At 42.8% G+C, this 12,205-nt stretch overlaps 1 protein-coding gene across 1 annotated transcript in view; it reads right to left on the bottom strand.

Moving 5' to 3' along the window:
• LOC132894622 (AT-rich interactive domain-containing protein 1B-like) overlaps positions 1-12,205 on the bottom strand; it is a 657,256-nt gene that overhangs the window by 557,197 nt on the left and 87,854 nt on the right. Inside the window, exon 2 of the mRNA XM_060934699.1 lies at positions 10,063-10,260. Within this exon, the coding sequence (XP_060790682.1) occupies positions 10,063-10,260 (198 nt within the window). The remainder of the gene's footprint in view (positions 1-10,062; positions 10,261-12,205) is intronic.

Raw genomic sequence — 12,205 nt, 5'->3', positions numbered from 1 at the left:
TAAAGTAATGATGGATGTCGTTTGTCTTTACTTAGTCGAGCGGTTCTTGACATAATACTGTACGGATTACTACAGTTGTGGTGTTGAATAGGGCTATTTACTGCATTATTATTTACTATTTGATCTCAAACACATTAATTAGGCAAGACACTGCACTCATTAACTTTTGACGAAGCCACACCTTTTAATTGAAAAGCATTCCAAGCTGGTTAAGATAGCGCCAATAGTGTACAAAGCGTCATCAAGGTAAACACTGGCTACTTTGAAGAATCTAAAATATGAAACGTATTTTGTTTTTAACACTTTTTTATTCCATATACAGTACTGTGAACGAAATGTGATATAAACCGTTTCGACAGCAGGTTGATGGAAAAAAGGAAAGGCTTGCTGATAGTATTTTAATTGCATTTGCAAATCATCTCACATCAGCTAAAGTGCTGTAGAAATTACAAAGAACTCCATTAATAAAAATGAGTTGAATAATAGTGATATGATTTCAAATAATTTCAACCATTTTTTGTAAAATACAGAAAAGTGACAAATTAAAGGAAAAGGTTTGTTATGCCGAGGCATTTTAGTGGCATGGTTTGGCTTTGGGTCCACGTTTATCCCCTGGAAGGAGTGCGATCAACGGCGTTTTACCTCAGTGACACTGAATACTGTGAGTCACATCGTGTAGAACAAAACCATCTGAGATATATACAGTCGTGTGCAAAAGTCTAGGCACATTCTTAGGTAAAGAAATGCTGGAGACCAAAAATGGCTTAAAAATAGTGAAATGAAATGTTTCAACATTAAGAAAATACTATAAACAGTAATCAGTAAGCCATAATACATGAAACAAAAGTTGATATTTGGTGTGAGACGACCCTTTGCTTTAAAAAAAAAAAAGTAGTCTCAGATCCAACGAGTGCAGTTTTATGCGGAAATGAGCTGTAGGTTTTACTGAGCATCTTACAGAACCAGCCACAGTGACCCAGTTCTTCTGGACACTTTGACTGTCACACTCGCTTCTTCATTTTGCACCAAAACCCAGTAGCCTTCATTATGTTTTCTTTTCTAATCTGAAAAGTGATCTCTTATGGAATATGCTGCTCGGACATATTACAAACTTTTTTTTTTTCTGTAACGTTTAATTTTGTGCTGGAAAAAAACAAACGAACGTTTGGAAAATGTTTTTGTAATGTTTTGTCTCGATAATGTAGAAGTCATCAAATAGAAATCTATAACAAAGACTGTATGAAACAAAACAAAACAAAAAAAAAAACAGGGCGCCAAAGACTTTTGACAGTACTGGATGTCTTCAGTATTATTCTAGAATGTAGACATGAATGGGTACGGGGTGTCCAAACTTTTGATTGGTACTGTAGGTTAGAAAACAATGTGGTCAGTGGGACAAAGAAAAATAACAGCTGTGCAGGTGGTATTTTAAAACCAGTCCTGAGCATTTCACAACTTAAAGGAGAACTGAAGGGAATTTTTTTTATTATCAAAATTCTATTTATCTCATCTCATCTCATTATCTCTAACCGCTTTATCCTGTCCTACAGGGTCGCAGGCAAGCTGGAGCCTATCCCAGCTGACTACGGGCGAAAGGCGGGGTACACCCTGGACAAGTCGCCAGGTCATCACAGGGCTGACACATAGACACAGACAACCATTCACACTCACATTCAGACCTACGCTCAATTTAGAGTCACCAGTTAACCTAACCTGCATGTCTTTGGACTGTGGGGGAAACCGGAGCACCCGGAGGAAACCCACGCGGACACGGGGAGAACATGCAAACTCCACACAGAAAGGCCCTCGCCGGCCACGGGGCTCGAACCCGGACCTTCTTGCTGTGAGGCGACAGCGCTAACCACTACACCACCATGCCGCCCCTCTATTTATCTCATTTTATTAAATATCGGAATGCATTTTTGATCGCTATTTTGTCACTGCTATAGCGAGTTATGAGTGTTTGAAATATGCTCTGTAATATATCAGTCCATATATCAAAGCGATGGCTGTAAACGAGATTCATTGAGACCTGTGCGAGACACCGTAGGACGGAAGTAAAACATACAGCGGAAATCAAAGCGACCGACATCTGTCAACGTTGTCAAAAGACGCGCACGCCCTCTTTCGAATGCTGACGTAATCAAGCCGGAAGTTTTGTTTGTTTTGATAGCAGTCAGGAAAGTTTGAAAAAAGTACGCAGTAATCGTCATTTAAACTCATTTTTGTGCAATATTTTGTTTGGAAAACAGTTTTCAAAATGGCGGCACTGACACCTGGCTGACACTTGACGTTTCGAAGTCTCGCACAAGTCTCGTGAAGATCGCGCGGATAAGCGACGCCCACCGTGGACCAAACGAACTAAATTCAACATAGCTAAAAGCCGAATAGGCCGATAAGTCTCTCATCTCATCTCATCATCTCTAGCCGCTTTATCCTGTTCTACAGGGTCGCAGGCTAGCTGGAGCCTATCCCAGCTGACTACGGGCGAAAGGCGGGGTACACCCTGGACAGGCCGATAAGTATAATATTTAATTGCAATTAGTTGTCAATACGAGTCACAATATAAGGTTACTAAAACCGAACACGTAATTGGAATAACACGTTAATTAAGAAATAAAGCAGGTCTAAAAATGACTTCAGTTCTCAATTAAAGCCAATTCCTGAACTCGTACTGTACTGGAATGATGTAGCTGAGGTTGAGGAACTGTCAGAACCACAATTCACACACACCAGCATTTCTACCTGCTTTTTTTTTTAAACATACTTTTTCATCGTTTTAAAGGGTATGGTAGCAGTGTTCATATTTAAACACATCTCCCCCTCCACACACACCCCCGACAAAAAAAAAGATTGAATCTGGTGTAATTGTCTCACACTGCTTACATTTTACACCTAAATTATACCTAAGTATCCCAATGCATCTGATTTTGTGAACATGTTTTGAAATATTGTCCTATTTTCCATCCCTACCCCTACACACCTGACCTTCCAGTTGATTATTCAGCTGAGTTACTTTCAAAGCTTTCTGCATCTACATTCTCCTCCGAGCTAGCCTAAGTGCTAAACCTGCTTACTCCAAAGGTATTGTATAAATTACGGCTTTGAAGAGGGAATTTGCATTCGGTGGCTGAGTGTCTAGCTTTGTCTTTGTGTGTGTCTTTTCTTAGCTGTGTCCCTGCCCGAGCTGAGGACGCACACAAACACACAGCAGGCAGCAGATGACAGCAGCAGAGAGGTCACCGGGGTCACCGTCGGTTGCCAGTGACGTAATCCGGTCTTGCAGGTTCAAGAGACGGGATCTGAGTGTACCAAACCCGTACAGAGCACACAGCGCATCTATTTCTCACCAGACACAGCTCGATTTGAATATATCCCCTAAAGTGCTGGAGCATTTCTTTTGATAGGTCTGACAGCAAGCGCTTTTATCTTAATTCGCTTCATTTCCATGGTACACTTTTAATAACGTAAATAACAAAATGAATTTCTCTAATGATTTTCTACAGCTGCAGTGCAGCTGCATTCCCGAGGATTGTTCTCCGTAAATACAATAAACTGGAAGACAACGGGTGCACGAGTTCATTTTTTCCTCAGGACGCCAGTCTTCGTGAATTTAAACGGTACAAACTGATGCCAAATGACAGCCTGAAGCAGTCTTTGTGAAGATCAGAAGAGAACCTCGAGAACACTGCCAAGCGCTCAATCCAGTCAAAGCCAAAATATCTCTCATTAGAGGTCTAACTTTAATCAGACATACAACAATAATCCTCCTGAGGGACAAATGCCAAATACTGACATGAGTAAGCAAACATTGACATTATTCCAAGAACAGCAACTGTCTCGTGCCAAACTGCAGGATAAACCACATGCTACATTAACGGTTCTTAAGCCGACTGCGTGCACGGATCAGGTTCCTTTTAGTTTCCCTTCGTTTCGTAGAAAGATTTTTTTTTTCTTCTTCTTGTTTCGCAGTTTCTACTTTCTCTCATCTTTGTTGGGATTATGAGGGGTCAGGTTTTCCCAGGAGCAGCAGCAGGAGCTCTCAGGAGACATTAAATCTATGAGCAACAAGCCTGGCTAAATATAGCAGTGTAGCAGGGGGACACAGAACAAGGCCCAGAATAACCCAGACGGCTTCAGTGGACCAGGCAGGCCAAACACAGCAAAATGACCAACTGAAAATAAAACCTCATGCGAAATTTTCAAAAATCTGACAGGACAATTTCATTCGGAAACGTTTCGGAGCAATATATCAAACGTGTAATACGTGTCAATGATTCTTCTCTGTTTCTTATATATAAAGACAGAAACGTCCGCTGTTGCCTGAGTGACAGGATGATCAACCAAATTATAGTATATGTTACACGCAAATGAATGCTGTCTTGAATAGTCCTGGACAAAGAATGAGATTCTCACATGGTAACACCCGTTTATAAAAATTGTATTTAAATGAATTAGATCTGGGGTTCTCAAACTTTTCTGCTTTAAGGCCCACCTATTCATACTTATAATGAGTCGGTAGGGGGCGGCACGGTGGTGTGGTGTAGTGGTTAGCGCTGTCGCCTCACAGCAAGAAGGTCCGGGTTCGAGCCCCGTGGCCGGCAAGGACCTTTCTGTGCGGAGTTTGCATGTTCTCCCCGTGTCCGCGTGGGTTTCCTCCGGGTGCTCCGGTTTCCCCCACAGTCCAAAGACATGCAGGTTAGGTTAACTGGTGACTCTAAATTGACTGTAGGTGTGAATGTGAGCGTGAATGGTTGTGTGTCTATGTGTCAGCCCTGTGATGACCTGGCGACTTGTCCAGGGTGTACCCCGCCTTTCACCTGTAGTCAGCTGGGATAGGCTCCAGCTTGCCTGCGACCCTGTAGAACAGGATAAAGCGGCTAGAGATAATGAGATGAGTGTATTAAAGGGATGCGACATCACTCCCTGTTACAGATGGGAGCCCAGGAATTAAATAAATGCAATAAAAATATACAAACTGTTTTTAATTGTCGGTATTGTATTTAAAACTGTATGGATGTACCAGAAGCCAAACCATATACACAGGTCATTCTCAGTCAAAAGGGATTAATGATCCAAAAGTGGAGTCTGGCTGATTAACACAAGAACTTATTGCCATGTTTGTGTTCAGCAAACAAGCAAGTTATTAAAACCAAGAAGTCCACTCAAAAGAAGTGGAGATAGAAACCACGCAATGGGATCAGATCCTTACACGCTAACAAAGAAGGATGTTTCCTACGAGTTGGAAAATTATCCATCCGTTGAGTTCCCCGACATTTCAAACTACCTGGTGCTGCAGACGTCGTTCTACACGGACACACAGATGAAAGCCTGGAAGAGCATGGAGGAGTGTAACTTTTTATATGTGGCTGGGTAAAAGATCTGAGGATCAGGACACGGCAAGATAGACGGCGGTAGACGGATCTAAGTGCAGGAAGAGTGTTTATTATCAGGCGTGATATTTACAAAAACAAAAGACAAACGAAAGCAAAGCAGAAAGCAGAATCATAAAGCAGAGTATTTAAACAGCGTTATAAACATCGCTAGAAACAAACGTGACTGTGATAATGATATTTTGCAAAGTCTTTGTGAAAACAGCATCTGTATCTGTGTGGGCTGATTGCGCTCAAATCAATATCCGGTGTTTCCCATAATGACCGAGTCCCAAGAGTGTGCACGATGCGTTACGTGAGCGAGCGCGGCCACTCGAGCTGCACCAGACTCAAGTGCGTAAAGGTGCAGCAGTCAAGTGTTCACCTAGTCTGGTTAACACCAGACCATATCACAAACGAAATATGGTCTGGAATCCGCCTATTGAATTTCTCGTAGGGGAGGTGTGGTTTATGATTGTCAACGGCCGTTTATTGGATTTTGCGAATGTCTATCATTTGGCGTATACATAGCCCATGGCCAATCATGGCAGTTGTACCCAGTGACGTAGTTAGAGCGACGAAGAAGACGAAGAGGCGAAGAAAGACTGAAACGCCAAACGCTGTTCTTTTTTTAAAACAAACTTTCGCTCTAAACTATTCAGAACAGTGTCTAAAGCTTGATCGAAAGTTTGGTTCGTATCGCTCGCCGCCATGTTAAATGTGATCCGTAAACAGTCCCAAATAAACTACAAGCTTCCGTTTGTCGAGTAGTACGCGTCACCGTCTTTCCACCCCTCCCCACTGTCTGATTGGCTCCCTAACTCAGGCGAGCCTTTAGACCATAGTTTCCATGCTGTCTTTTCAGATCAGAACGATTGTGCAAAGCAGCATGGGATTTCCCAGGCTAGTGTTCACCTGCTGTGTGACCACAACTTTTAGCTCATGTGTATATCGGCACCAAAATGCCTCATTTTCATCGATGACCCATCACAAAGCATCACGACCTGTAGTGTGACCGTAGCTTAATGAGGCGGATGTGACGTCAAATGCAACCCAGCAATTGCACCCTACTATGAGTAAAAATGAGCTTCAACTTGAAAAAAAAAAAATGTTTTTTTCGTTTCCGTTTCCGGTTGAGAGTACGTCGTGCGCGTTCTGGCTGCCGCTTCTCACCGGAGCTCTTATTTTATTTCTTTTTCTATTTTTTTTTTCTTTCCTGTGTGTTTGTGTAGTTTGGTGTTTGTTTGAGTGTTTTGTCCACCGGTTGTGGTGTAGCTCCGGACCCAGTTTGGGCGTCGGTTCCCTCCAGGCCTTGGTTCGCCGTGGGTGATGCCTGCGCTCCCAGCTGTGGACTGCAGTGAGCCTGTTGCTCAATTTACATCGTGGTTGTCCAGCGCTCTGCGCTTTAACGCTTGGCGTGATGTTCCGAGCGATGTTGCTCGGTGGCGTCGCGGCGGCTGTGCAGGCGGTTTGGGACACACCAGCGCTCTGCGTGGCGGAGCTTCTCTGCTCGCTGTGTGGATCCACAGTGTGGGGTTCGAGCGATGTTGCTGACGGCGTCACGGCGGCGGTGCTGGAGATGTGGGACTTGTTTTTGTGCGCCTTTTGGTGGGACTGTGGCTGCTACACCACGGGAATTACATCCTGACCCCTACTTGGTGGACTTTTTACTTTTTATTTTTTATTTATTTATTTATTTTTCTTTCCTTGTCTATAATTGTAAAGCGTCCTTGGGTTTTTTGAAAGGCGCTATATAAATTTAACTTAATATTATTATTATTATTATAATTTGCAGCCCGCTAGATGGTGTTTCGCGGCCCAAGTGGTTGAGAACCACTGAATTAGATCACACTCACTTGTTCTTGATTCTAAGATTCCTGTTCTTGGCTGCAGGAGTGGAACCCAATGTAGTCATCTGTTCTCCTGATGCATGCTGAGATGCTTTTCTGCTCTCCACGGTTGTAAAGAGTTGCTATGAGTTGCTATATCCTTCCTGGCTAAAGAGCTCAAACCAATCTGGCCATTTTCCTCTGACCTCTCTTATCAACAAGGCGTTTATTTCCACCCACAGAACTGTCGCTCGCTCACTCATCCGATTTTTTTTTTCGCACCATGTGTAAACTCTACAGACTGTTGTGTGTGAAAACCCCGGCAAAAGTCCTTACTAGAACTAGACAATATGACCATATCACCCCTATCGTATCCACACTGCATTGGCTCCCAATCAAATTTCACACTGATTATAAAATACCACTATGAAGCACCAAATAGTCTCATGGCACAGTAGCGAACTTCTGGTCCTTTATGACCCGCCACGCCTACTTAAATCAAAAGGTGCAGGCTATTTATTGGTACCTCAAATAGTGAAGGCTATATCAAGGGGCAGATCCTTTTCTTACAAAGCCCCACAGTTATGGAACAGCCTTCCAAGTAGTGTTCTTTCACACGGATGGATACCAGGAGATCAGCAGTTTCTGAAATACTCAAACCAAAAATACTCATCTGGCTCAAACCAACCCCCATGCCACAGTGAACGAAAGTCACGCTTTGAGATCACAGTTTTTCCCATTCTGATGTTTGAAGTGAAGTGAACATTACCTGAAGCTCTTGATTCGTATCTACATGCTTTGATGCATCGTGCTGCTGTCAAGGGATCAACTGATTACAGAACTGCATAAAACCGCTGCAGGTGTATGTATGGGTGTTCCTAATAAAGTGGCCAGCTGGTGAGTATAAATGCAAGGATTAAAACACAATAAGTCGAGAAAACGATCAATTACGTCATAATGTGATGTAGCGGTGACGTGACGCGATGTTGATTATTTTTCATTCGTTCTTATACTCTTATACAGCAGCAATTTTCCATCAATTCAAATGTTTTATTGAGTACGACACGTTAATTATTTTATCCGTTTATTTAATGAAAGGTGATTTGACATACAGTGGTGCTTGAAAGTTTGTGAACCCTTTAGAATTTTCTATATTTCTGCATAAATATGACCTAAAACATCATCAGATTTTCACACAAGTCATAAAAGTAGATAAAGAGAACCCAGTTAAACAAATGAGACAAAAATATCATACTTGGTCATTTATTTATTGAGGAAAATGATCCAATATTACATATCTGTGAGTGGCAAAAGTATGTGAACCTTTGCTTTCAGTATCTGGTGTGACCCCCTTGTGCAGCAATAACTGCAACTAAACGTTTGCGGTAACTGTTGATCAGTCCTGCACACCGGCTTGGAGGAATTTTAGCCCGTTCCTCCATACAGAACAGCTTCAACTCTGGGATGTTGGTGGGTTTCCTCACATGAACTGCTCGCTTCAGGTCCTTCCACAACATTTCGATCGGATTAAGGTCAGGACTTTGACTTGGCCATTCCAAAACATTAACTTTATTCTTCATTAACCATTCTTTGGTAGAACGACTTCTGTGCTTAGGGTCGTTGTCTTGCTGCATGACCCACCTTCTCTTGAGATTCAGTTCATGGACATATGTCCTGACATTTTCCTTTAGAATTCACTGGTATAATTCAGAATTCATTGTTCCATCAATGATGGTAAGCCGTCCTCGCCCAGATGCAGCAAAACAGGCCCAAACCATGATACTACCACCACCATGTTTCACAGATGAGATAAGGTTCTTATGCTGGAATGCAGTGTTTTCCTTTCTCCAAACATAACGCTTCTCATTTAAACCAAATAGTTCTATTTTGGTCTCATCCATCCACAAAACATTTTTCCAATAGCCTTCTGGCTTGTCCAAGTGATCTTTATCAAACTGTAGACGAGCAGCAATGTTCTTTTTGGAGAGCAGTGGCTTTCTCCTTGCAACCCTGCCATGCACACCATTGTTGTTCAGTGTTCTCCTGATGGTGGACTCATGAACATTAACATTAGCCAATGTGAGAGAGGCCTTCAGTTGCTTAGAAGTTACCCTGGGGTCCTTTGTGACCTCGCCAACTATTACACGCCTTGCTCTTGGAGTGATCTTTGTTGGTCGACCACTCCTGCGGAGGGTAACAATGGTCTTGAATTTCCTCCATTTGTACACAATCTGTCTGACTGTGGATTGGTGGAGTCCAAACTCTTTAGAGATGGTTTTGTAACCTTTTCCAGCCTGATGAGCATCAACAACGCTTTTTCTGAGGTCCTCAGAAATCTCCTTTGTTCGTGCCATGATACACTTCCACAAACATGTGTTGTGAATATCAGACTTTGATAGATCCCTGTTCTTTAAATAAAACAGGGTGCCCACTCACACATGATTGTCATCCCATTGATTGAAAACACCTGACTCTAATTTCACCTTCAAATTAACTGTTAATCCTAGAAGTTCACATACTTTTGCCATTCACAGATATGTAATATTGGATCATTTTCCTCAATAAATAAAATGACCAAGTATAATATTTTTGTCTCATTAGTTTAACTGGGTTCTCTTTATCTACTTTTAGGACTTGTGTGAAAATCTGATGTTTTAGGTCATATTTATGCAGAAATATAGAAAATTGTAAAGGGTTCACAAACTTTCAAGCACCACTGTACAGCTGAAACTCCAGTCAGGGCTGCTGTTATAGAGAACTAATCACCACCTTCTGACTGATCATTTGAGAGTTGAGAATCTAACAGTGCTGTGGCATAAAGATTATTAACTCAGTTAACACTGAAATGAATAAAAGCATACCTGTTGCTGAGGATATGGCATCGCACCCATGCTCATTTGTCCTCTGCCCTGCATGGCCATCGGGTATCTGTGTGTCGAAGGAGATCCATACGGCTGACTAGGATAGGGGCCACCCTGCTGCTGCTGCTGAGAGTACGGATTACTGCTCATCCCGTACATCTGAGAGCGCTTCATCACCATGAAATCCATCGAACCCACCTGAAAAAGACAGAGCATGAGACGCTTCGTTTACCTAACCAGCCTCATACCTCAGCGACTCTGAATACTGAAATGAAAAGGTGAAAAAATATATGAAAAGACAGTTCCTGCCTGGGGCGCTTTCTTCCACACGAGCATTAGATTTATTTTAGGGTCCCCCCCCCCCCAACCCCTCCTCATGACTCAGTGAGTCAACAGGAAAATTCCGGCATGTCAGGTTAATATTAATCTGTCTCCCAAAGTGTGGAATCCATGACAGGGTGGATTATGTCAGGTCTGATGTCTGTGCGCCACCGTGCTGGATCACAGATGATTTATGGCATTTGTTCACACTGTCTTTTTCAGTCACAGCGTGGATCTTTTCCTGCGTCCCGAAGCAATACCTGTACTCGCTATGATGAATCCCACGGTGCATGCAAAGAATGCCAAATGCATTTCCATGAAGCAGATTCATCATGAGCTTCAGTATTCTCACACTTTGGTTGCTAGTTTGATTTTAGATAAAAAATATTAGATAGATGCGCAGTCTGGATCTGACAGTGCAAAAGGTCTTGTATGATCTGAATGTGCTCAAGGATCATCAGCTCATCAAAAGGGAGCCCATGGCCTAATGGGTAGAGAAGCAGCCTTGGGACCAAAAAGTTGCTGGTTTGATTCCCTGGACCAGCAGGAACAGTTGAAGTGCCCTCAAGCAAGGCACCTAACCCCCAAATGCTCCCCAGGATTCATTGGGAAATCCTGTTGTTGTTTGTTTTAGTAAATTTTCTTTTCTCTCACTCAGTTTTTGCTGTGAGTAATTTTTCTTTACCTGGTCTTTTTCCATTAGAGAAACTTTTTCAGACCCTCTGTTATATGAAAACATGCATAATTCAAATGTTGAACCTTGGTTAGAGAAGCAGCTTTGGGACCAAAAGGTTGCTGGTTTGGTTCCCCGGACCAGCAGGAACGGCTGAAGTGCCCTCAAGCAAAGCACCTAACCCCCAACTGCTCCCCAGGCTGCTCTGGGTGTGTTGTATGTTGCTCTGGATAATCTAGCAACAAATTTCACTGTCATAACTTAGTAAGTCAACTATCATATATTTACTCCACATTATACGCTCACCAGATTTTTGGTAAATCTCTTATATAGTGAAGCATTACGGCCAAAAATCAATACCATTGTCCCCAAATCTACTCACTCAACTATGCTTACTTAGTCTTGTAGCTTATGTTAGGAAAACAATAAGAGCCAATTAGCTCCCAGCTCCCAATTAGCTATGCATAATGCATGTATAAACCATCACCCACTTCAAATCACATTTAGCCAGTAACACCACTAAAAAAAAACAGGTGGCATGGTGGTGTAGTGGTTAGCACTGTCACCTCACAGAAATAAGGTTCTGGGTTTGAGCCCGGTGGCCAACGGGGGCCTTTCTGTGCGGAGTTTGCATGTTCTCCTCATGTCTGCATGGGTTTCCTCCCGGTGCTCCGGTTTCCCCCACAGTCCAAAGACATGCAGGTTAGGTTAACTGATGACTCTAAATTGAGCGTAGGTGTGAATGTGAGTGTGAATGGTTGTCTGTGTCTATGTGTCAGCCCTGCAATGACCTGGCGACTTGTCCAGGGTGTACCCCGCCTTTCGCCCGTAGTCAGCTGGGATAGGTTCCAGCTTGCCTGCGACCCTGCACAGGATAAGCGGCTATGGATTAAGGATGGATGGACCACTAAAAGCCATCAAACAGAAGCTATACTATCATCCGAGCCAGTTCTAATACACCCTCATTTCCGCTTTACCCTTTAGGCCACACCTTCTACCTAGGGCTGAGCGATATAGACGAAATCTTATATTTAACAGTTATTCCACGAAATCGAGTCGTACATAAGCTGATAGCCGATGAGGCGCGTAGCACCGAGTTGGCTATAATCCATGTACAACGAGAGTACATGAAATAACTCTTTTATTCTA

Source organism: Neoarius graeffei, chromosome 11 (assembly GCF_027579695.1).
Source record: "Neoarius graeffei isolate fNeoGra1 chromosome 11, fNeoGra1.pri, whole genome shotgun sequence".
NCBI lineage: Eukaryota > Metazoa > Chordata > Actinopteri > Siluriformes > Ariidae > Neoarius > Neoarius graeffei.
The sequence above is the reverse complement of the archived record's forward strand: the minus strand, read 5'-3'. Positions and strand labels throughout refer to the sequence as shown.